At 41.6% G+C, this 23,963-nt stretch overlaps 1 protein-coding gene across 1 annotated transcript in view; it reads right to left on the minus strand.

The window, feature by feature from the left end:
* The window catches only part of LOC121433427 (FERM, ARHGEF and pleckstrin domain-containing protein 2-like), a 105,049-nt gene that overhangs the window by 56,864 nt on the left and 24,222 nt on the right, over positions 1–23,963 (minus strand). Inside the window, exons 3-4 of the mRNA XM_041631821.1 lie at positions 2,331–2,435; positions 1,487–1,529 (exon numbers count right to left, since the gene is read on the minus strand). Coding sequence (XP_041487755.1) covers positions 1,487–1,529; positions 2,331–2,435 — 148 coding nt within the window. The remainder of the gene's footprint in view (positions 1–1,486; positions 1,530–2,330; positions 2,436–23,963) is intronic.

A 23,963-nucleotide genomic window follows, 5' to 3' on the forward strand; every position in this document is an offset into this window, starting at 1 on the left:
TAGTGAGTTGGTAAAGTATGTGTCTATGATACAAAAGGCACTGGGTTCCATCCCCAAGACCACATAAAAACCAAGTGTGGTGTATATGCCTGTAATCCCAGCACTAGAGACAGAAGGACCAGGAGTTCAAGGTCATCCTTGCATACTTAGCAAATCTGAGGCCAGCCTGGACTACGTGAGATTGTCTCTCAAAAAACAAAACAAAACAAAACAAAACCACTGTATAGCCAGGTATGTTGGCTTATGGCTGTAACCCTGGCACTGGGGTGACTGAGGCAATAGGACTGCTGTGCATCTGAAGCAATCCTAGGCTACACAGTAAGTCTAAGGTAGCCTGGGCTACAGAGTTTGACCCTGACCCTGAAAACAAAAGCAGCATCAACAATCAAATTTTTTTTAAAAAAATATGGGCCAGGAGTGATGTAAGATCCCCAGTACTTAGAAAGCTGAAGTAGGGAGGGTCATGGGTTCAGGACTAGTCTGAGCTATAAAGACGGACCTTGTCTTGAAAATGAGCAAACACATAGAATAAAATAAATTTCTGTTTACATTTTAGGATAAAATTATATTAGGATGCTTATAGCATTATACTGTGGTAATAAAAATACATTTTTCCATCCTTATATACATTAGAGAGAGAAAACATCACTTGCACTTACTAACCGAACTAGAACAGTCTGACTCTGCAAAAGGCACCAAACAGCAGATCTGATGTCTGTGCCATCGAAATTCAACAGCAGGGCTGTATAGTTGTTAGGGAAAGAGGAGGAAGTTGGCTAAAACACTATGGTAACATCAACAGCCTTTTCTTCTCTGCATGAGTTACTTCTATGTATCCTTCTTTCAATGTAGTCACTTAAAACAGGTGTAGTCAATGACAGCACATGCATTAATCCCTTCTCTTGGGAGGCTGATGCAGGGGGATCATGACTGCAAGGGCAGTCTGGAATATGTGGAAAGAAGCTGCTTCCTCTCCCCACATCCAAAACCCAAACCAAGAAAACATGAAAAATCCCCAAGCCAAAAAGTTTGCTTGGTTAAGTGGTGGAGCTGCCTGGTGCCCTTGGAAAATGGTGGCAGGTCTCCTTGGGAAAGGGTTGCAGGTGGTTATAAGTGGGTCCTGTGAGGGCAAATGCTCTTAACCACGGAAGCATCTGTCTTAAAAGAGCCCTGTCAATGTCTTCTCATGACTTAGAAACTTCTTTTTCCCAATATATTGAGCCACAATTAAGACACCAAGCAATAAATCTGATGACTTTCAAATTTAAGGCAATTTATCTATGATGTTTTGAGTTAAACCTAGTGTCCTTATGCCTATTTATTGTAGTTTAAAACCAACCAGCAAAGTGACCTCAAGTTGATCCACTGTGACTATTACCACCTATACAGGGCCGTGACAATGGCTGTGAACACACCTAGAATTCACTGTTCCAGAACAAGTCACCTTAAATGAGGAAGGTTTTTAAGAGTTAAACAAGGTACTTACTTCGCACTTGCCTAATGATGGGCTTCATGGGCTCAAGCCAAATCTAAACAGGGTTTTTAATAGAAGAGAATAAAACTATTAAAAATCTCCTCATTTAGTAAGTATGCTACAAAATACAAATAATTAGATTTTATGACAGAATTTTATTTTGTTCTCTTACACATTCATCATATCTTAATAAGCTGTACAGGAAGCTCAGCAACACCTGCTTCAAGAAGCTGGAGCAGCATTGATGTGCTACAACTCCATAGCATTCATTTGGGTAACTCTACAGTCTCAACCAGAACCAGTGGTGCCCAAACAGCAACCTGATGTGGTGCTGCTATGTGAAAGGTGTCTGCTGTGCACCGGAGCAGAAAAACTCGGCACAGCACAGCAACGACACATTTTCTGATCTAAAGGGCTGATGAGTTTTTTGTTTTAAAAGCAAGTCACATCTATAAATAATAATGATAATAATACACCACACATTTTACAGTTTGTCTAATAAGTAAAATGATGCAAAAATCAGTCCACTTTGCTCAAAATCAATCTACAACACAATTCATATTCAGCAGGATGCATCAGTGGTTGCCATGGCAACTCAGGTTTCCTTGGCACAGGTGCTAGTGGGTGGAATGAGTTTAGGGAGGCTATGCATTTAGGCTTAAAGGCAGATGGGCTCTCCATAGCTGAAAACCAAGTACTTTAATATCATAGCTTTGCTAAGAATAATATGTCATTTATCAAACAACTTGTTTACATCATTACAGTATGACCTAAAATGCTCTGTACATCCCAGACACCATGACTATTCTACAACACAGTCAGACCCAGTTTCCAAAAGCAAATGAAAAGCACATACCCAGTAGGACTGGACGTTCTTAAACTCCAGACCAAAGTAGTCACATTCAATCAGGTTCAAACGCTTCCACACTTGTGTCAGTAAGACCTGTCCATCACACTTAGGCTGCAAGGAGACAGGAGAGAAAAAGCTCACTGATTGGACAAGAACAAAGGTACGTAAAAGCTCACGTAAAGTCACATGTTCCACATAAAGTTTTATTGAATTTCTTGCTTCATCTTGCTTTTGTTGTTATAAGATTCACAAGCTATCACATAGCAAATAAATAGATCTTGTGCTTAGAAACTAATAGCAAAATAAATATGCAAATAAAAACTCTATCTTACAGTCTCAGTGTGTTTCAGTCATCTTTCTTTGTGACTTTAGACTACAGAAACCATTTCTAGTCTCAGTTAACATTTTATCAAATAATTTACCACATAATTTACCAATAAAAAGCAGAGTTCCAAGGTCTATTTATGTAGTGTTCCAGTGAATATTTTACTATTTGACAGTATTCACATGCTCTGTAGTCTGGCTGTTTTGGAACTCACTTTGTGGACCAGGCTGACCTTGAACTTAGAGATCCACCTGCCTTTGCCTCCCCAGAGCTAGAATTAAAGGCACGTGCCACCACTTTCTGGCTGAAAAAAAAATTTGAATAGAGAGATGTCGAACAAATTACAACAATCTAGAATCACACTGAATTACTATAATTTATCTTCTACCCACACATAAGCTTAGAAAGAAAAACAAATGAAGTTTAGAATTAATAAATTAGTCCCAGGATAAATTAAAATTGCTTCATGTGGATATCAGAGGACAACTGTGAGGCGCTGGATTCTCTTTTCACCTTACATGGCTTCCGTGGGTCATGAGGATTGAACTTAGGCTGTCAGACTCAAGGCTACCTTGCTGGCCATATTTCAAAGAATTGGGGTGTGGGGAGCATGATGCTGCATACCTGTCATTCCAGCACTCAGGAGGTAGAGCCAGCCTGGTCTACATAGCGAGTTCCAAGTAAGCCAGGGTTACACAGTAAGACTGTTATCTCAAAAACAAACAACAACAAATCCAACAAAATAACAACAAAAATCTTTAATATTATTAATAATATGTGTAACCCTTGAGGAGGAAATTTGAAAATAATTTTCAGTTTAATATGTATTTATGTAGGTCCACTTCTAGAACCTTTCCATGCAGACCATCTCATAAACTGCACAAAGCTGATTACACAGGACAGAACCAGCAGAGGACTGGCCAGCAGAGAAACTGAAGCTAGCGCACGGCTGTAATCCGAGCACCTGGGGAGGCTACTGAGTCTGAAACTGGCCTGACAGACATGGTGAGTTCCCAGGTAAGCTTGGCTCAAAAGTAAACAAAAAAAACCCCATAAAACCCAAATAAATAATAACACAACCATGATGAAAAGAGAACACTGAGCATACAGATAAGAGGAAAATTAAAGTTCTCTATGTTCATAGAGTCCATATAATATGATCCTGTCTTATATAAAGCACTTATAAATTGATAAATAATAAATTTGGAAGTTGCACATCAACTCTTTAAGAAAATTATCATTATTGTGCTAGATGGAGACAGAAAGAAGCAACACTTTATTTCTTTATTTCTGAGATGTTAGATGAAGGTGTTGGGCAATCTTTTCTTCTGTTAAAAACATACAAGAAGGATGAAAAGTAAACTTTCTGGGTTCCAAAGTACACCATGCCCCTTGAAGTTTCCTTAGGAGACTGTCTGCGTAACCAGTGGTGATGCTCTTCAGGAGAAAAACTATTTGAAGAAACAAACTCCTAAAATTCGTAATAACAAAGAATCACAGAGTAAAAATATACAGTGTATATCTTAGCAGAGAAGAAGGCCTATAGTGTGAACATACAAGTGTCTTTTCTGGAGGTTGGGGGCAAAGTAAGTAGTTCTATATGGAATTTGCTATATTGAACAGGCTGGCCTCAAACTCATAGTGTGTTCTCTCTCTCTCTCTCTCTCTCTCTCTCTCTCTCTCTCTCACACACACACACACACACACACACACACACACACAATCTTACAATCTTGAGTTTTTTGTTGGTTGTTTTTAAGACAAGGTCTCACCATGTAACCCTGGCTGGTCTGAAACTTGCCATCTGAACCAGAGATGGCTTTAAACCCAGAGATACAAATGCATTTTAAATATATTCTTTAAGAATTCATATATGTGGGCTGGGGAGATGGCTCAGTGGGCAAAAAAGGCTCTTGCTGATAAGCCTGAAGCATGCTTAGAAGCCACATACTTGAAGGAGAGAACCCACCATGTAAGTTATCTTCTGGTCCCCACATGTGAACTGTGGCACAAGTGTACCACCCCCAATAAATGAAGACTTTCCAATTTATCATCCTCCCTTGATAAATTGCCATATTATTTAAAAAAAATTGTTGGTCTAATGGTGGTGGCACATGCCTTTAATCCCAGCATTTGGGAAGCAGAGGTAGGCACATCTCTGTAGTTCAAGGCCAGTCTGATTTACAAGAGCTAGTTCCAGGACAGGCTCCAAAGCTACAAATAAATCCTGCACTGGTGCGAAGGTGTCAGATCCCCTGGAACTGGAGTTACAGTTGTGAGCTGCCATGTGGGTGCTGGAAACTGAACCCAGCCGGGACCCCTGGAAGGACAACCAGTGCTCCTAACAGCTGAGCCATCTCTCCAGCCCTGATTCAACTCACTGAGCCTAATTAGTGCTGACCATATAGTAGAGATGTATAAGGCCTGGCTTTTCAGAGTCATCAGTGTCTTAAAAGGGCTTGATGTGAGTTCCTGAGGGTAAGGGCCATGCCATCTCCAGAGGACAGTGTTTCACTGCCAGCCTTCCTGCCTCTAGCTCTTATATCATTACTAGTCTCTGCACTGTTACAAACACAGTTTATAAATAACAGGAGAGCAGACATCAGTAAGTCATCCAGACATTATCTCTTGTCACCTCATGTGATGGGCTTCTCCTAGGAGGCTTGCCAATGCTTTGAAAGACACGCCCCACCAGGTCTATATTTCTCAAGCTGAGCAATCAACCCCCAGGGTTGTTAAACAGTTGGAAGTCACAGAAGTCAAACCCCAGAACCATTCCAGGGAAACTTCTCAGAGGCTATGGTCACTAGGATGACCACATGGGACATTCTCTCTCTTAGTGCTCCCTGTTTCCTGGACTGTCAAGTTCAAAACTAAGGGTGAGATGGGAGCGGGGGAGGCTAGGTACACCCAAGTACTGCTTTAGAGGAAACACACTTCATTCTGTCAGAGTGCCCCCCGAAAATCTAAAACACAACCAACTTACCCATGAATCTCAGTCAGTTCTACCTCTCATACTATTTAGTAGTGACTCTAGCAAGATGAACATGACACTGATGTCTACCAATTTGTTTGGTAGTTCTTTCTTCTAGACAGTCAATCTGAAGAGCAAATGGCAACTCCTAAAACATGCACAACTGTTTAAGGCTTGGATGGTAGCTGTAGTCTGAGGTAAGTCTTATTTCAGATGGTACAGAAAGGAGGCAGTTCATTCCTCAGCCCCTCTTCCTTCCTCTTCTACTCTGTGCGCGTGACCTGGGCTTGCCCACCAGACCAGGGAAGACCCCCATAACAACTACAGAGATATGCAGGAGCACACTCAGGATGGACCTTAATATCCAGTAGGTCCTATACCTTCTTATATGTATTTTTATTAACACACATATGTGTCTGTGAGAATGTAGCCTCTAAAACTATAGTTTTACTAAACAAAGTTCTATCAAACTTTTGTAAGTAACAAAAGAAATTTCACATCTTTGAGTCACTGAAATAAGACTTCAGTCCAAAAATACTACCATATTCATGAGTTTTCACAGCTACAAAAAAGAGACATTTTCAAAACATTTCTTCAAAGCATTAGAGTCGGGGTAATATTTCCAAAACTTGAACACACACAAATATATCCTCATAGAAAAATTCAAATTTATTGGTATTAATAAAAATATCCTTAGTGGGGATGGAGAGATGGCTCAGAGGTTCAGAGCACTAGCTGCTCTTCCAGAGGTCCTGAGTTCAATTCCCACTAACCATACGGTGGCTCACAACCATCTATAATTTGATCTGGTGCCCTCTTCTGGTATGTAGGCAGAACTCTGTATATATAGTACATAAATAAATTTTAAAAAAATCCTTAGTAAGATGTAGGCAAATACAAGTCAGTTAACAATGAAAAGAATTCTATCATAACAATGCAAAGTTTATTCAAAACATTTAAGAATATTTCAAATCAATGCTAGGAAATTTAGTAATGTATTATATCAATAAACTTGCAGAAAAAAATCATATTACTGGGTTGGGCAAGATGGCTTAGTGGACAAAGTGCTCACTGTGCAAATTGAACCCCACAGTAAAAGGTCATAACTGACTTACACAAATTGTCTCCTGATCTCCATACATATGTAGTAGCCAAGATGGCAGAGGAAAAAAAATCTTGACCTCCTGAGCTTCTTGACTCTGCCTCCAAAGTACTGGGATCATAGGTTTGCACCACCACATGCCTCCTCAATTTCTATTCTTGACATAAATCCTTCTATGCTGTTTTGTTTGTTTGAAACCAAGTCTCTCTATATAATTCAGGTTGGACTGGAACTTGCTATGTAGACAAGGCTGGCCTCAAGTTCAGAGACCTTCCTGCCTCTGCCTTCTTGTGTGTTTGGTTTTTGAGACTGAATCTTGCTATGTATTAAAGATAAGCCTCAATATGGCATCGATCCTCCAGCCTCAGCCTTCAAAATGCTAGGTTTACCACCATGCTTGTTGAAGAGGCCTAATTTAAATCAGTGCAACCAAACAAGCTGCAGACTAATAAAACTGGAACTGGTTCTCACCATTACAATAACTAGGAAAAGTCACAGATTGCACCATGTGTGGGACCAGTCAGAATTAAGACAAAAAAAAGTACTAGATACTCTAGAACATTAAGAATAGCTTACCTAACTTGTATATAGGTTGCCAATTTCCTTATAGCCATGCCAGTACCAATCCCTGTTTGACAAGACTTCTGTTACCTCACTCCTGCCCAATCAGGAGTTCAACTCCCATCTAAATCTGGAATTCCCCTAACCCCATCCTTTACTTCTTAAAAACCCTGCCATAAGGGAGGGGAACAGAGAAAGATGTAGAGCTCAATAAAAATCAATAATAATAAGCCCTGCCATAGCTGAGCACAATGCTCTCCCTGATCCAACCGCTGTGTTGGAACTGATGGAAAGCTCACACTTGAGCTTGTAATAAAGGCTCTTCGCTTTTGCATATGAGCTTGGACTCCTGGTGGTCTCTGGGGGACTGACGATGCAGGCATAACACTTGGCACACTCTTGATATAATTATTTTTAAAGATTTATTCATTATCCTTAACTTTGTGTATGAGTATTGTGCCCCTCGTCCTTCTCTTCTACTGCCTACAAGAACTTCTACTCTGTGTGCAAGGGTGTGGTGCCTGCAGAGGTGAGAGGAGGCACCAAATACCCTGGAACTGGAGTTAAGGATGGGAGTTGTGAACTGAGCCTGGGCCCTCTGAAAGAGCAGTCACCAGTTTTTTTCCAAGTTAGTGGTGCTGGTGATAAGAATACAAGATTCTGAGCACAGCAGGCAGGTACTCTATTGTTAAGCTAAATCCCCAGCTTGATATAATTGTAGAGATTTTTTCGGGGATGTAGCGGGGCAGGGTCTCACTACACAATTTTTATGCCTTTCCTGGATCTCTTTAAGTAGATCAAGCCGGCCTTGAACTTGCAGGGATCTTTTTGCTGCTACCACTTAGTGCTAGGAAGATAGATGTGGGACAGCAGGCCATCAAATGTGACTTTCTATTTGAGAACAGTTTTTATTTAATATGGTTGTAAGTGCCTATGTGACACTGAAAAGCAAACCAGTGTCCTCATAGCAGCAAGAGTTCTTTTTTTTAAAAAAAAAAATTATAGCCGGGCGGTAGTGGCGCACGCCTTTAATCCCAGCACTCAGGAGGCAGAGGCAGGTGGATCTCTGTGAGTTCAAGGCCAGCCTGGTCTAGAAGAGCTAGTTCCAGGACAGGAACCAAAAAAAAAAAAAAAAGCTACGGAGAAACCCTGTCTCAAAAATCAAAAAAAAAAAAAATTATGTGTGAAAGAGAGCCACCAGGTAGTTCTTGGTGAGCACTTAGTGTGAGGGGGGTTCACAAATTATTCTGTTTGGATATATTAGGGCATATACCTGTTTTGTTACTTTTTAAGTACTTATTTTTGTTTATGTATATGAGTGTCCTGTCTGCATAGTCTTCTGCTCAACAGAAAAGGGCACTGGATCCCATTATAGATAGTTGGAAGCCACCATCTGGTTGCTGGGAATTGAACTCAGGACCTCTAGAAGAGGTTCAGAGGTTAAGAGACACTCTTAACCACTGAGCCATCTCTCCAGCCCGCAGCAAGAGTTCTTAACTGCTGAGCCATCTGTCTAGCCCCCAATTTCTTTTTTCAAGACAAGAGTCTTATGTTGCGCAGGCTAGCCTTGAACTCATTTTGTAGACAAGGCTGGCCTTGAAGTCCTGATTCCCCTGTTTCTACATCTATAGTGTTAGAGTTAAGTGCATAAGCCATCATGCTCAGTTACTGAAGTTAGTTATTTTTTTTTCTGAGACAGGGTTTCTTTGTATAGCCCTAGCTGTCCTGGAACTCACTCTGTAGACCAGGCTAGCATCAAACTCAGAGATCCACCTGCCTCTGACTCCCAGGTGCTGGGATTAAAGGTGTGCACCACCACCATCTGGCTCCAGAAGTTATTCTTTACCATCATAAGATTGACTTCCAAAATTCCATCTTTGTTGCATTAAGAGAGAAAAAAGAATCTGGGTGGTGGTGAATGACTTTGATCCCAGCACTCAGGAGGCAAGAGCAGGCTGATCTCTGAGAGGTTCAAGGCCAGCCTGGTCTACAAAGTGAGTTCCAGAACAACCAGGGGTGTTACACAGAGAAACCCTGTCTTGAAAACAACCAAACCAAAGGTGGGGCAGAGAGGAGGTTAAAAACCTAAAAGGAAAAGAGCAAACTATCATAAATTGAAAGTGGTGTTATTATTTTAAAAATCCAAGGACACCAATTAGAAACTATTACAAAAGAAGTCAAATTCAGTTATTTAACCAGGAGAAAACTATTACACACAGGCAACAGCCTTTACTTACACAACTGACTATAATTTGAGGACAGACTAGAAGAAACAACTACATTTTTAACAACACAAAAAGTGAGGTATCTTGGAACATGCTCACTGAGTCTGTAACACTGATCATGTCTGCAGCTTCTTGGTTGATTTTCTATCATTGTGGTAGGGTATTGAAGTTTTCAACTATGGCCCTGTCCTCAGCTTCCCGGTCCCTTCACATGCTATTGTTTGCTTTAGAGGCAGGTGCTCTGATGTTGGGCTGAACTGACCCTTCCATCATTTTTTTATTGTTTCTACAGTTTACTTTGTTTACTACGTACAACTCTTTCCTTCTACTTAACATTTTCATGGCATACCATTTCAGCCTGTTAAGCATCTCTGAATCTAACAGCATGTTTCTTGTAAAGAGCATATAACTGGATCTTACAGATTCAACTCAATTCCTATAAAAATTCTAATGAAACTTTTCATATAAACAGAAAAAATTCTGAAGTTTGTGTCTAACCACAAGAGATCTCATATTGCCCAAAACAAAACTGAAAATAAAAACAAAGTTGGCCATACCATATTCACTGATTTCAAGTGACATTATAAAGCCACATCAATCAAAACAATATGGCACCAGAATTAGCTATACACAAAACCAATGGATTATAGAGAGTTCAGAATAAACAGAAGCAATTAAGTCAACTAAATTTGTTTTCAAGGAGACAGAATAGGAAACAATAAACTCTTTAATAAATGGTACTGGGGAAAGCGAGTAACTGTTAAAGAAAGAAATTTGACCCTTACCACCTAATATTGTATATAGAAGTCAATTCAAATAAAGACTTGAACATATCTGAGTTAAAACCATAAAACTTATTAAAAAAAAGGCCCAAAATAGTATACCCAAAATCCAGTATACACTTAAAAGTGGCACATGAGAGGCAGATGCAAAATGATCAGCACAAGTTCAAGGCTGGCATGGTTTACAGGGTGAGTTGCAGGCTAGCCAAGGTTCCATAACAAGACCTTGCCTCACAGCTGCTTCCACAAAACAAAACAAAAAAGAACAAAACTTTCTCAAAATAAACAGAGAAAAGGTTACTTAACACTGACTGGCCTTGATTTATTTGTTTATCATTCTAAAAGCAAAAACAGACAAGTGGGACTACACCTTAAGGAAGAGCTCTGCGCGGGAGAAGGAATTATCAACAAAAAGAAACTTGGTATGTGGAGTGTGGGAAAATAGATGCAAAGCACATATGACAAGAAGCTAGTTGCCAAAATATATAAGCAAGTCACATGACTCTGAAACAAGAACAGGAAGGACAGCAGACCTTAGTGGACACTTTCTAAAGAAGATGCAAAGGTGGCCAGCTGAGGCATAACTCAGGGGACAGTCCTTTCTAGCATGTAGAGGCCCTGGGTTTGATCTTTTGTACCAGGAAAAGAAAGGGAAGAGGAAAGGAAGATGAGGCGGAGGAAGGAGATGAAGGAGTAGAGGAAGAGGAGGAGGAGGAAGGAGATGAAGGAGTAGAGGAAGAGGAGGAGGAGGAAGGAGATGAAGGAGTAGAGGAAGAGGAGGAGGAGGAGGAAAACGACTACGACAGCCACCAGTGAGAGCGCTTAATGAAATCACACTTATCATCTCTTCCTGCGGAACCTGAGGTCTCCAAGTACAGCGTGTTGAGAAAGTGGAGAACAGGCATGTTCACGGGACAGGCAGTACCCAACAAATCCAAGTATCTGCACCATTATCTTCAAATGTCCCCTTCTTAGAAGTATAAGTGCAAAATCATGCATGAAGGCAGCATTTGTTATAATAATATTTCTAATACTAACTTTAACCATAAATCGTTCAGTAAAGTGTTGTAGGATATTTGTTTACACGGTGTGAGATGTGTCACTATGACTGGTTTAATAAAGAGCTGAATGGCCAATAGCTAGGCAGGAGAACATAAGTGGGACTTCGGGGCAGAGAGAGGAATTTGGGATGGATCTAGGCACATGAGAGACACCAGTGAGACACTGAAGGGGTCGTACATATGGTACAGAGAAGAGGTAACCAAACCACGTGGCACAACATAGTAGGTTAATTTAAGTTTTAGAGCTAGTTGGGAAAAAGCTTCAGCTAAGGCCAAGCTTTTAATTACTAACAAGTCTCCATGTTGGTATTTGTGAACAGCCAGCCCAAACGAAAGTACCACTACAATAGAGGACTGCTTGATAAAATCTGAACAGTCAGACCAGGAAATGCTGAGTGCAGTAAAAAGAGTAAGGCTGCCACCTGCATACCGAACTGTGAGTCTCTCCAGAATATAATGCTATAGAAAAAAAGTAATATGATTTATGCTGCGCACAGATTTCCAGAGGTTTCCTTTTTTAAAATAATTTATTTATTTTATGTGCATTGGTGTGAAGGCATCAGATCCTGGAACCGAAGTTACAGACAGTTGTTAGCTGTCATGTGGTTGCTGGGAATTGAACCTGGGTTCTCTGGAAGAACAGTCAGTGCTCTTAACTGCTGAGCTATCTCTCCAGTCCCCCTCAGAGGTTTCCAAGATGATCATCTGGCACCTTTGTTTCTGGCCTGTGCATGGTGAGGCGGAACATCTGATGGAGAGCATGGGGTGCACCAAAGTGGCTCACAGGAGGCAGAGAAAATGAGAAAGAAAGAATAGGAACAAGATATACCCTTTAAAGGCACGTCCCTAGCCACCCAACTTCCTACAGCTAGGTTCCATTTCCAAATAATACAAACAGTTATGGAATAATCAATGGATTAGCTCATTGAGAAAGTAGGACACATAATCAAATCACCTTTCTAGGGCAGGAGAGATAGCCCAGTGATTAAGAAGAGCATTGACCGCTCTTCCAGAGGACCTGGGTTCAATTCCCAGCACCCACATGGCAGCTCACAACTGTAACTCCAGTTCCTGGGTACCTGAAATACATGGCAAAACACTAATGCACATAAAATTAAATAAGTAAAAAAAAAATCACCTTTCTGCATTACCATCATCTGGGGTTCAAGCCTTTAACAAATGAGCCTTTTTTGGGGAGATACTCTGTATCTTAACAAAAACATATGGTAAGGACAATGGGAAATAAAATCAAATAGAACCTCTCTCTAGTCCTCTGACTCATGGGTGTGCTGCCAGGCATCACCAAACTGTACCAGCAACTGTCCTTCCTGAGAGCTGGTAAGCCTCTGGTCACAGGGTGTTCCCCAGACATCATTTGGCCCCTGTGTTTAACAGCAAGGGCAAGTTTCACTGTATACTTACGAGACAGGCTTTGAGGCTAGATGCCTGGTTTCTATTGAGTGGTTATTTTAAGCCTTGGTTTTCTTCATCTGAAGATTAAAAGCTATTCTTATCCTGTTGCTGGTTACTGTTTTGTCAATTTGACCCAAGCTGGAGCTATTTGGGAACATCTGTGGGGAAGCCTTAGGGCATGAATGACTGATGTGGGTGGGCTCATCCTAGTGTGGGCAGTGCCAACCATGGATAGGTGACACTGAGCGGTCATAGAAAGCAGGCTGAGAAAGCCATGGGGGGCAAGCCAGTAAGAAGTATTCCTCCATGCTCTCTGCTTTAATTTCTGCTACCAGGTCCCTGCCCTGTCTTCCTTCGATGATGAACTGTGATGTGGACATGTAAGAGAAATAAACCCTTCCTTTCCTGGTGTTTTTTGTCATGGCAGTTTAACTCCACAACAGAAACCCTAACTAAGATAGACTGAAAGGGTTTATGGATATTTAATAAAATAACAGGAAATAGGCTCTGTACCATGTTAGGGACAGGTCTCCAAGCTGAAAACCAATATATACCAACTTAATACAGAAAACATCTACCTGCAAACACGCCGAGGATGCACACAGGTCCTCAAGTATGTAACTATCTCTTCAATGAGGTCTGCTGAGAGGATAAGACAACAGATAGGACTGCGATTCCTTGATTATATGATGGATGAAGTTACTCAAAATGACATCTAATAATTTCTTCCTCCTGCTTATATGTAGACACAATAGGTGCTGGAGATGTGGCTCAGTGGTAGAATGCTTGCCTACTATGTGCAAGACCCTGGATTAGATCCCAGCACTAGGGAAAAAATATAAAACATGAGAAATTTTATCATTATCATAATGTATTTTATTCTAATTTTTTAGATTTTTAAATTTTATGTGTTTAAATGCTTTTTAGATAAGTGTGTGTGTGGTGCTCATGGGAGTCAGAAGAGGGACTCAGATTCTCTAGAACTGAAGTTCTGCATGACTGATCCACTATGTGGATGCTGGGATCCAAACTTGGGTCCCCAGCAAGAGCAACAAATGCTCTTTGCCACCGACCATCTCCCTAGCCTGCCATGATGTATTTTAAAGATACAAAATTTTGACATTATTTTTCAACATTACTTTCCAAATAAATTTTTATAGGCTCATGCTCCTTAATTTTTACAGGTGCCTCATGACCTGACTGGAAACTTATAAAATGTCATAATAAGCTCAATTCTTAACATTATACAGATCTGTCACATGCCCATTCTGTGTGTATGACATGTATGATGGCAAGTACATGCATGCCATAGCTCACACATGCCATGGTGCCCCTCTGGAAGCGAGAGGGAAACTTTGGGAGTCAGTCCCTGACCTTGCACCTTGCTTGAGGCAGGCCTCTCTTGCTGCTGTGATTTATCCTCCAGGCACGTTACTAAGGAGCTTCCAGAGGATTCTCCTGTCTCTGCCTACCACCTCGCTGTAGAAATGCTAGTACTGTGAATCAGAATCACTGTGAGGACTTTGACATGGGTTCTGGGGACCTGAACTTGGATTGTTTTACTTGCATAGCAAATGCTTTTACATCCACTGAGCCATCTCTCCAGCCTCCATATGTCCACCTTATCATCTCCCATATTCTGTTTTAAAAGTTTAGTCTCTATACCTGAAAATGAAGAAGTTCAGTTTCAGTTAGGCAGTACTAGCCTATCCCCAAAGCAATGATCAGGTGAAACAAGACGCTCCATGAGATAAAGTGAAGACTGTCCATCCACCGACAGAAACACTGCTGTCATCCACAGCACTCAGATTGGAGAGAAACTTGTTGTCCTACTTGACAATGCAGCCACCCAGATCAGAATGCAACATGAGAACTAGAGGGTAAAAAGCAAAACATTTTGTTCAATGTTTCATCATTTTAGTTGGTCATGGCATTCAAGTAAGTCCCTCTCCAAGCTTAGACATAAAGTATATTGTTCAAAATCTACATCTACAAAAGTGCCATTAAAGATTCTGTCTAGATAGAAACAGGCACAAAAGCTCAGTTAACAAAGTACTTCTTTATCCTTTGTTTCAGATCTGTGGGAAAATTCTTCTGAAAACAGCCTGATTTTGTGCTCTAGCCTCTTTGCCTCACGCACCCATTTACAGTTCAAGCCAAGTTGCCTGTGACAAAATCTGTATCTGTATCATTAGCTTCATTACTTAATATTTGTTTCTTGTCTCATAGTTGGTCATCCTCAAATTGCTTTTTATAATATATGGTACAATCAAAATAATCTTGGGAGCTTGTGGGCAACTATAGCTTTATTCATTGTGGATTCACTGAAAGGTCGTCACCATTGTGGACAGCCATCTTCAGTCTCCTATCTTACAACTTCACGTCTTAGGTGATCATACATCCTTGAATGGCGTTATCAGGTGCTTCTAACTCTGCACCAGTGAGGCACAGGAAGTGACTCCATGCATTCTACATTCTTAGGACAAGAGACCAACTGAAGACAGGGGTGGTGGTGCAAACCTATAATCTCAGCACTCAGGAGACTAGGACAGGAGGACTCTTAAGTTCCAGGCCAGCCTGGGTTAAATAGGGAGACTCAGCTTGACAAAAACAATCAAGTAAACAAATAAGCACCAATGTCATAGGGTATCTATAGGCAGCAATTATTCTCCACCAGGGTACAAGGGGAAACACAAGATCACCTGACAGTGGACTCACAACAGTTATCTTAAACTTCTCAAGGAAACAATGTAAACTAAGATTCCAACTGAAACCTGTTAACATCAGTGAGATAATTATTTCTTTATTGTCTCTCAATCCAAATCCATGTTCCTCAGCCATGCTGGGTGCTGGGGCAGAGAACTGAGGAAAATAAGAGAAAGAAGTTTTCTCCTATTTGAGACTTCAGGAGTTGTGTGTGAAGGATGGCCAGTGACTTCCACTAGCCTATGAACTTCACTGGCACTCCAGTCCAGGCCTGCCAACATTTCCACTGACATCACCAAACTTCACCATCATCCAGTGATCTGAACCTCAACTCTGGGGAAGGAGGCCTCTCCAAGTCTGTTATTTCATTGAGTTTCCCTTCCCTCAGCTCTAAGGGGCAGCTGCTCAGTACAACTCCAATTCCCATATTCTTGAGCATTGCCACCCCCAGCCTTTCCGTTAACCTGCTATAACTAGTTAGTTAGTTAGTGGAAGGTCCTAGTGTAGAATAGTCTGTTTCCCGACTAGACCATGAATAACTAAGTAGACAGACTCTAGAGAATGCCCTTGTACTGGCTATCCTTAACATTTTGTCTGAAAAGAGAAGCCCATGAGTGAGCCAGGAAAAGCAAAGCCCTGTGGCACTCCTGCAGGCTCCAAGTCAGGTTGCTTGCACAACGACAGCAGTGTAATGGAGCAGAGGCTCTGCACATCCAGGAGTGGCCGACTGCTTCGTAGAGGCCATCAGACATCTGGTCCACTCGGTACTGACCTGTGCTCCCAGGCTTATCAGCCCAAAGAAACCTTGACTGTCAGTGTCTCATGAGTGAAGCGATGGGCCTGAGACACAGAACCTGAGAAGCTTCCTAGTAGAGAATCCACTGGACTTGTAGAGCCCGAGGCATGAACAGAAGTGGAGGAAACTGCTCAAGTCTCCCGACTGAGCAAGAGCAAGGGCATATCAAGAAAGACTGCACTTAGTAGTTTTACTACAACCTTGTTTTCGCAGCACACTTGCAGGCCGCATATGCCATACACAGAAACAACCTACTAACTGATGTTTAGGATCTGAACAATTAACACAGGACTTCCTTTTATTTCTGATCTTCTACTCAGAGAAAAAGCAAAACACAAAGGCAATTTGGCTCAAAGAAAACTCTCTAAAGCAAACCACATTAGGTAATTCCCTTATTTCTTCTTTATTAATGGAAGTGGGTCCTGACTTGTGAGTACATGTGGAATTGGCACAGGGAACCAGAACTGCCCATCAGTGTACCCTCATTGTGCTGGGACCCTACTCATTTCCACGACTCGCTGCAGCATGGAGACCCATTTCAAACCACACAGACAAAGAAAGAGTAACCTCAAATTCCTAGACTATCAAAGCAGAAAATTGACTCCAATAAAAAGTGTATTGGCACGAAAAAGAGGAAAATATAATTTTAAAAATTTGATTTTTTAAAAGATTTATTGTGTATGAGTGGAAAGAGGAGGCATATCTTCCACATCTCCTCTTCCACAGGAATGGATTCCACTCCACTTGGTGATCTGATTACCTCTCAAGTCCCCTATCTCCAAATATCACATTGACAGTGTCAACATTATTTTTATAAGATATAAGTGTTCAGCCTATAATGTAAGAATTATTTTATAGGGGGCTGGAGAGATGGCTCATCAGCTAAGAGCACTAGCTGCTCTAGCTGCTCATCCACAGCACCCGGGTTCAATTCCCAGCACCCACATGGCAGCTCACAGCTGTCTGTTTAACTCCAGTGCCAGGGGATATGACTCCCTCACACAGACTTGCATATGGGCAAGACACAAGTGAACATAAAATTAAAAAATAAATAAATCCTAAAAATATTTTTAAAAGGAATTTTGGTAGGTCAATCAAAAAGCAAAAATTAAAAAAAAAATAGTTTGAACAGAGGTATCCCTTGTGGGTGTATAAAGCTGCTCCCAGAAGATGGTTATTAAGTGAATATTCTAATGACAGGAGTGAAATATTGTCCTACAAGCTGATAGCCAGGGAGGCCCCTAGGGCCCTCCAACAACACAGATAACTGCCACTGCTCTTGATTGGCTACTAGTGCTGAAGCTACTATAGGTCTTGATCTCAGAACATGGAGAAATCAAGCTAGAACTAGAGTGGCTAGTCCTCCTAGCACTGGAAGGTACTGTGCAGGCTGCTGGAGGGAATTGTCATTAGCAGTCTTAGTCTTCCTCAGCTGGAGACTGTGTGCAATAATACTACGGTAGTTAGGGTTTCTATTGCTGTGATGAAACACCATGGCCAAAAAGCAAGTTAGGAGGAAAGGGTTTATTTGGCTTATATTTCCACATCACATTCCATCACTGAAGGAAGTCAGGAAAGGACAGGAATTCAAACAGGGCGGGATTCTGGAGACAAGCACTCATGCAGAGGCCATAGAGGGGTACAGCTTACTGGCTTGGTTCAGCCTCCTTTCTTATAGAACCCAGGACCATCAGCTCAGGGATAGTCCCACCCACAATGGGATGGGCCCCCTTCTTTCAGTCATTAATTAAGAAATGCCTTACAAATAGATCTTATGAAGGCATTTTCTCAATTAAGGTTCCCTCCTTTCAAATCCCAACTGGCCAGGCAAGTAGATTTCAGCGGTGCAATAGTGGCAAAGCTGTTATGGGTATAACTAACAGCTTTCTGATTGGATTTGATGACCACTCCACAGGAGGGAATTCATACTTAGTACTTTAAATCCAGTCAAAAGCCAGTGGCTAGGAAGGCTACAGCCACCAGCACAGAAGCCATTGCTGTTGGTCTGCTAACTAGACGTGCTGTGCCTGTTAAACTGCCTTAAAGTAACCACATTTATCTCCACAGAACAGTGTTGCTGTCAGTGTTGGTGAGAGACGCTTCTTTTTGCAATGGCCAAGCTGTAACCGCAGAGATGAATAAATTGTCAAAGTAGAGAGTTAAATGACTGCTGAATGCCAGCCATAAATGACATCCACCCAAAACTGAGGGAAAATCAAGGAGGAAGATATAGAAAGAATGTAAGGGGCAAAGGAAGTGGAGCAGTGTGGAATGCTGACCCACAGACATGACATAGTAGTTGTACGCACAGCAGATATGACTATCTGTGCAAGATCTCCAAGAGACTGGGTCTCTCAACACCCTGTGAGGGGAGGGGGATGAATGTATATGGCCCCACCCTCTTTGAGGATTTATTTGCCAATAAACTGAAGATTGGAGGGACATTTTCTTCAGTTGTGCACATGCTTCTGTAAACAAACTCCTACCAATGTTCCTATCAACAGCTAGGTATTAGTCAGGTTTCTTTATATTCTTGATATAAGATTCCTAATAATGAAAACACACAGTGGATCTATTAACAGCGGTTTGTAGACTAGTCCAGCAAGTCCAACAGTGGCTGTCTCCAGACAGAAAGGTCAAGAATACAGTATATTATTCAGTACAAAAGGCTGGATGACTTAGTTGATCTTTAGTGTATGCTAGAATCCTGAAGAAGTAGGTTCTAACACCAGTGAAGGAATGAATGCCTCAGCAGCAGGACTGCAAGGGCGAGGGCAGGCAGGCAAGAAATCAAAAGCTTCTTTCTTCCATGTCTGTTTTTGAAGTCTGCCACAGAGGATGCCCAGACTAAGGTGGGTTTCTGACTTCAAACAATCCAGATCTAGGATGTTTTCCCACCTCGAGGATTCAATCAGTAAAAATTATTCAGAGGCATGGCCAGCTACTTTGGGTTTTAGCTGATTCCTGACTTAGTCAAGCTGACACCCAAGGTAAGCCATCATAAGCCCTAATGATAGTCCTAGTTATCTCTAAATGTGACTTTTCTAATTTGGTAAGGTGAAACTATACAGAGAAATCTTGTCTTGAAAAACAAAAACAAAACAAATATATGTGTGTGTGTGTGTTCTCAGCATGACTTGATATAAGATTCCTAAGATTGTCTTTTAGTTCTTTAAGACAATTACAAGTTCTACTTTATAGGTTAAGATTTACATATAATAACAATTTTATTTATTTATTTATTTTAAATATTTATTTATTTGTTTTTATTATGTATACAGTATTCTTCCTGCAGGTCTCATTACAGATGGTTGTGAGCCACCATGTGGTTGCTGGGAATTGAACTCAGGACCTTTGGAAGAGCAGGCAATGCTCTTAACCGCTGAGCCATCTCTCCAGCCCCTAATAACAATTTTATTAACAATATTTTAACAATATTTTATACCTAATTATATTTAAAGAATTTTTGTTATTTTATGTTTTCAAAATATTTAAGACTGGTGGGAGGAGACAAGAAGAGGTAAAGAGATGGTACTTGCTGCTCTTACAGAGAACCTGGATTTGGTTCCTAGCATCTACATGGTGGTTTACAAACATCTGTTAACTGTAGTTCCTGGGGATCTGATGGCCTCTTCTGACCTCTGAGGGTACCAGGCATACACATGGCACACACACATTCATGCAGGCAAATGCGTGTGTGTATGTGTGCGCACGCATTCACTGTCATCAGTGAAATATTAGGTAATAACGCTTGCTATGCAACCCTGATGACCCGAGTTTGAGCTATGAAACCAGAGGGGAAAGAAAAGAGTCAACTCCCACAAGTTGTTCTCTGACCTTTATACAGGTATCTTACATATACACACACAAATAAAATTTAAAATTCAAGTAATGCTATAAAACCAAGAATATTTTTTAAATTATTTAATGTGTGTGTGTAAGTCAAAGGACAGCTCAAGGGAGTCAGCCGTCCCACCATGTGGGCCACAGAGACTGAATTTAGGATACCATTACTGGCAGCAAGTGTCCTTATCTGCTAACATGTCTCATTGGCCCTAAAAGGAAGCACTTTGATCTAACATAAATTTGCTTCACTTGCTATCAGGGCCGGAGAGACGGTTTAGCAGTAGTAGTAGGTTTGATTCCCAGGACTGACATCAAGGGTGAGAATTCTAATTCCACTCCCAAGGGGAGTTGACCCCCTCTTCAGGCCTCAACCGAGAAAATGTCCCCACAAGATTGGCTTGTGGGAAAGCCTGTGGTGTATTTTATTGATTGATAGTTTATGTGGGAGGGCCCAATTCACTGTGAATAGTGCCACACCTGGGCTGATGGTCCTCGGCAAGAAAACAGGCTGAGCAGGCCATGAAAGGCAATCCAGTGAGCAGTGACCCTCTATGGCCTCTCAGCTCCTGCCTCCAGGTTTCTATCTGGTTTCTCTCAGTGACGGATTTATAAGCAATAACATGAAATAAATCCTTCTTCCCCAACTTACTTTTGTTCACTGTATGCTATCACATCAACTGAAACCCTGACTCAGACAAACTCCAACTCCATTTAATTCTTAAATGTTGATGTAAAAGGCTTTAGAAGGTTCCTCAGAACTTTGGATGGCTGCTCACTTTAGCAACCACCTATGGGTATGGCTATGAGAGTTTCCAGGTTCCTATAGTAAATATACATTACTTTCAAATTTTGTTTGCTTTTGCTTGTTTGGTTTTTTCTTTTTCTTTTTTCTTTTTCTTTCTTTCTTTTTTTTTTTTTTGAGATAGGGTCTCTCTAAGTCATCCCAGCTGTCCTAGGGCTTGTAGACAAGTTTGGCCTCAAACTTAAAGAGAGATTTGCTTACCTCTGCTTCCTAAATGCTGGGATTAAAGATGTGTGCTATGCCCAGTTAAAACAATTATTTTTTAGATGAACCCTCTGTAAAATCTTAAGGCGGAATAGTGCCGAGACACCCATGTAGCAGTATGCAGCATATGGATGTAATGGCTGTATAGAGTCCCTGTCTGGGGTTTTCCCAGAAAAAGCCAAGGAACTGCCAGTGCAAGCACAACCCAAATGGGGACACACTGCTTGTAAAATAACATAACATCTATAAGTATATGATATTCTGTAAGGTAGAAAAGCAGAGTGCTGTCTCTGGAAAGACAGAAATCACTGTGTTTGTACTCTCAGCATTCTGGGAAGATCTTGGTCTCTTTTTATATCTAAAAGTGATGGGTAACAGAATAAAGCAATTTTGTTAAAGACAAAATCTCACTATGTAACTCAGGCTAGTCTCAAGCTCTCCATCTTCTTGCCCTAGTATCCCAAGTGCTAGGTTTGCAGGTATACACCATCACGCATAGTATAGAGTTTCCCTTTTATATGTTGTAAGCAGGACTGATGTGACCGAGAAAGGCCCACAGTTGAGGGGGATCTGAAATGGAAAACACACATGGAGAAGAGAGGCTTTCTGCCCACAGGTGAATGGGGAAGAGTTAGAAAAGAGATCCCTGACGGATGGTGACGGGGAATAGAAGAGCCCCATTCCCAAGCTCATTAACTCTTCTCACAGCCACAGCCTACTGTCTATAATGTTTAGGGAGTTCTCAACGTGACACCCACCTGTTTACTGCCAGGCTTTAAAGGCCACTGAGGTGGAGTCAGGACGACATGGCTGAGACAGTGACCAGGGTAGGCCTGGTTTACAGGCCCACAGCAGGTCAGGTGAGAGACGGTAAGAACTAGAGCATGATATGGCTCTGTGAAAGCTGGGGAAGAAAACACAGAAGACAGCAGCAGGGGTATGATAAAAAAGGGACCAAAGTTGGGAACGAGTTGACTCCTGTGGAGGTCACAAGACTATAAAACAGCTTACTTTCCAGAACAATCCAGCAACACCTTAGTAGCAATCCAAGATATGTATCCCTCAACTCAGAAGCACAACTGTGCACACGCTGACATAAAAGAGTACGTGTGGCAGGTCGGCTGGATACAGTGAGACTAGGAACAGTCTTACCACTCACATCTCTTGAGAGGCAGCAAATCAGCTGGAGCCACCCATTTCTTCCTGAGTCATCACAACAGCTAAGGGAGGCTAGCAGTTCTAAAGTACTATATCACTCTACTGTATGTGTGCTGGGCAGCTGAGGAAGGACTATAGTGACCTATGAGCCCCTTGGCTTCTGGGAGCAAGCTGGCCTGCAATCTCACTAACCTCAGGAGGCTAGTGCTAACGACTCTTGGTCCTTGTATAGGTATCTGCATGCCCAGATGTGATGCCTGACCAAACTGTCCTACCAAATCTCTCCCCCAAATTAGCAAATTGGTAGAGATACATGTCCACACTCTATCAGGCAGCTAAGGACTGACATAACAAACCTTGGTCCTAACCAGTTCCAGAGATGAAAGCTGATGAAAAGATGAATGAGCATGTGGGCATTGTATGCTTGAAATAACAGCAGACATGCCTTGTGACATAACCTACCCTCCCCCTACTCTGACGAATAATCCATGTCCTGGCAGGCATGCTCCCCTTGTCTGGAACCAAAACTTCTAGGCCAGCAGAATTTAAAGTGGTGGGAACAGGAAGCATCACTAGCGGTGACAGTAAGTGGAACCATTCTCATTCCACCCCTTGACTCCGGATCTGTGAATCCTAGCTATGGGAGAGACTGTACCATGGCTGACACCTACTTGGTGCTCTATATCATTACGTTGTTCTGTCGGGTCAGATGCTTCAGGATGGTGAGGAACATGGTAAAATAAATGGATTCTGTGAGCAGGGCCCATTGCCATACTTCTGTGGCTGTGAAGTTAAGTTCCTTGGTCAGAAGCAATATCGTGTGGAATACTGTGACAGTGAGTAAGGCAATCTGTAAGTCCCTGGATGGTGGTTTAGGCAGAAGCATTACATGCAGGAAAGGCAAATCCATAACCTGAATAAGTATCTATTCCATGAAGAACCAAGCATTGTCTTTTCATGAAGGAATTTTTTTCAATGTACCTAACCTGCCACCAAGTCACTGGCTGTTCACCCCTGGAAATGATGACACAACTGGGGCTCACTGCTGGTCTCTGCTGTTGGCAGATCTGGCTCTCAGCAGCAGCTGTAACCAGGTCAGCCTTGGTGAATGGAAAAGTCCATGTTATTGAGTCCATGCATAACCTCCACTTCTGCCACTCTGCTCACAGCCCTACTGGGAAATGACAGAAATGGCTAGGGAAAGAGGCTGACTGTCCCCATACTGGTCATCCTATCTACTATCAAAAGGTGAAGTCACCCCTTGATGAGCATTTACATGGGACAGGAGAATCTTCACAGCCGTTGCCCTTTTGGAGGTTCCCCCCAGCACCAGCCCTGGGGTGGCAACACTCACAGTGGTATCCCCTAGCTCTCCCGATTCCCATTAATCTCTAATTAAGAAAATGCCTGTCTTAGGCTTGCCTGTCTAAGGACTGATTTAATGGAGGCATTTTTTTTTCCATTGAGGTTCCTTCCTTTCAGAAGACTTTGGCTTGTGTCAAGTTGACAAAGGACTAGCCAGAACAACCTATCTATGAGGAGTTAAGTCAAGAATGTAGTGTTTGAATATCAAAAGGAGATTCAAAAACAGAAAGATAGTGATAATTCAAAGGTAAAATAAGCAGACATCTCTCATGAGTTAACTTCTTTCTTGACCATGCAAGTAAAAAGAAAGCACAGAGGT

Source organism: Microtus oregoni, unplaced genomic scaffold (assembly GCF_018167655.1).
Source record: "Microtus oregoni isolate MIOR12 unplaced genomic scaffold, Mior012 000038F_ref0000394, whole genome shotgun sequence".
Classification (NCBI taxonomy): domain Eukaryota; kingdom Metazoa; phylum Chordata; class Mammalia; order Rodentia; family Cricetidae; genus Microtus; species Microtus oregoni.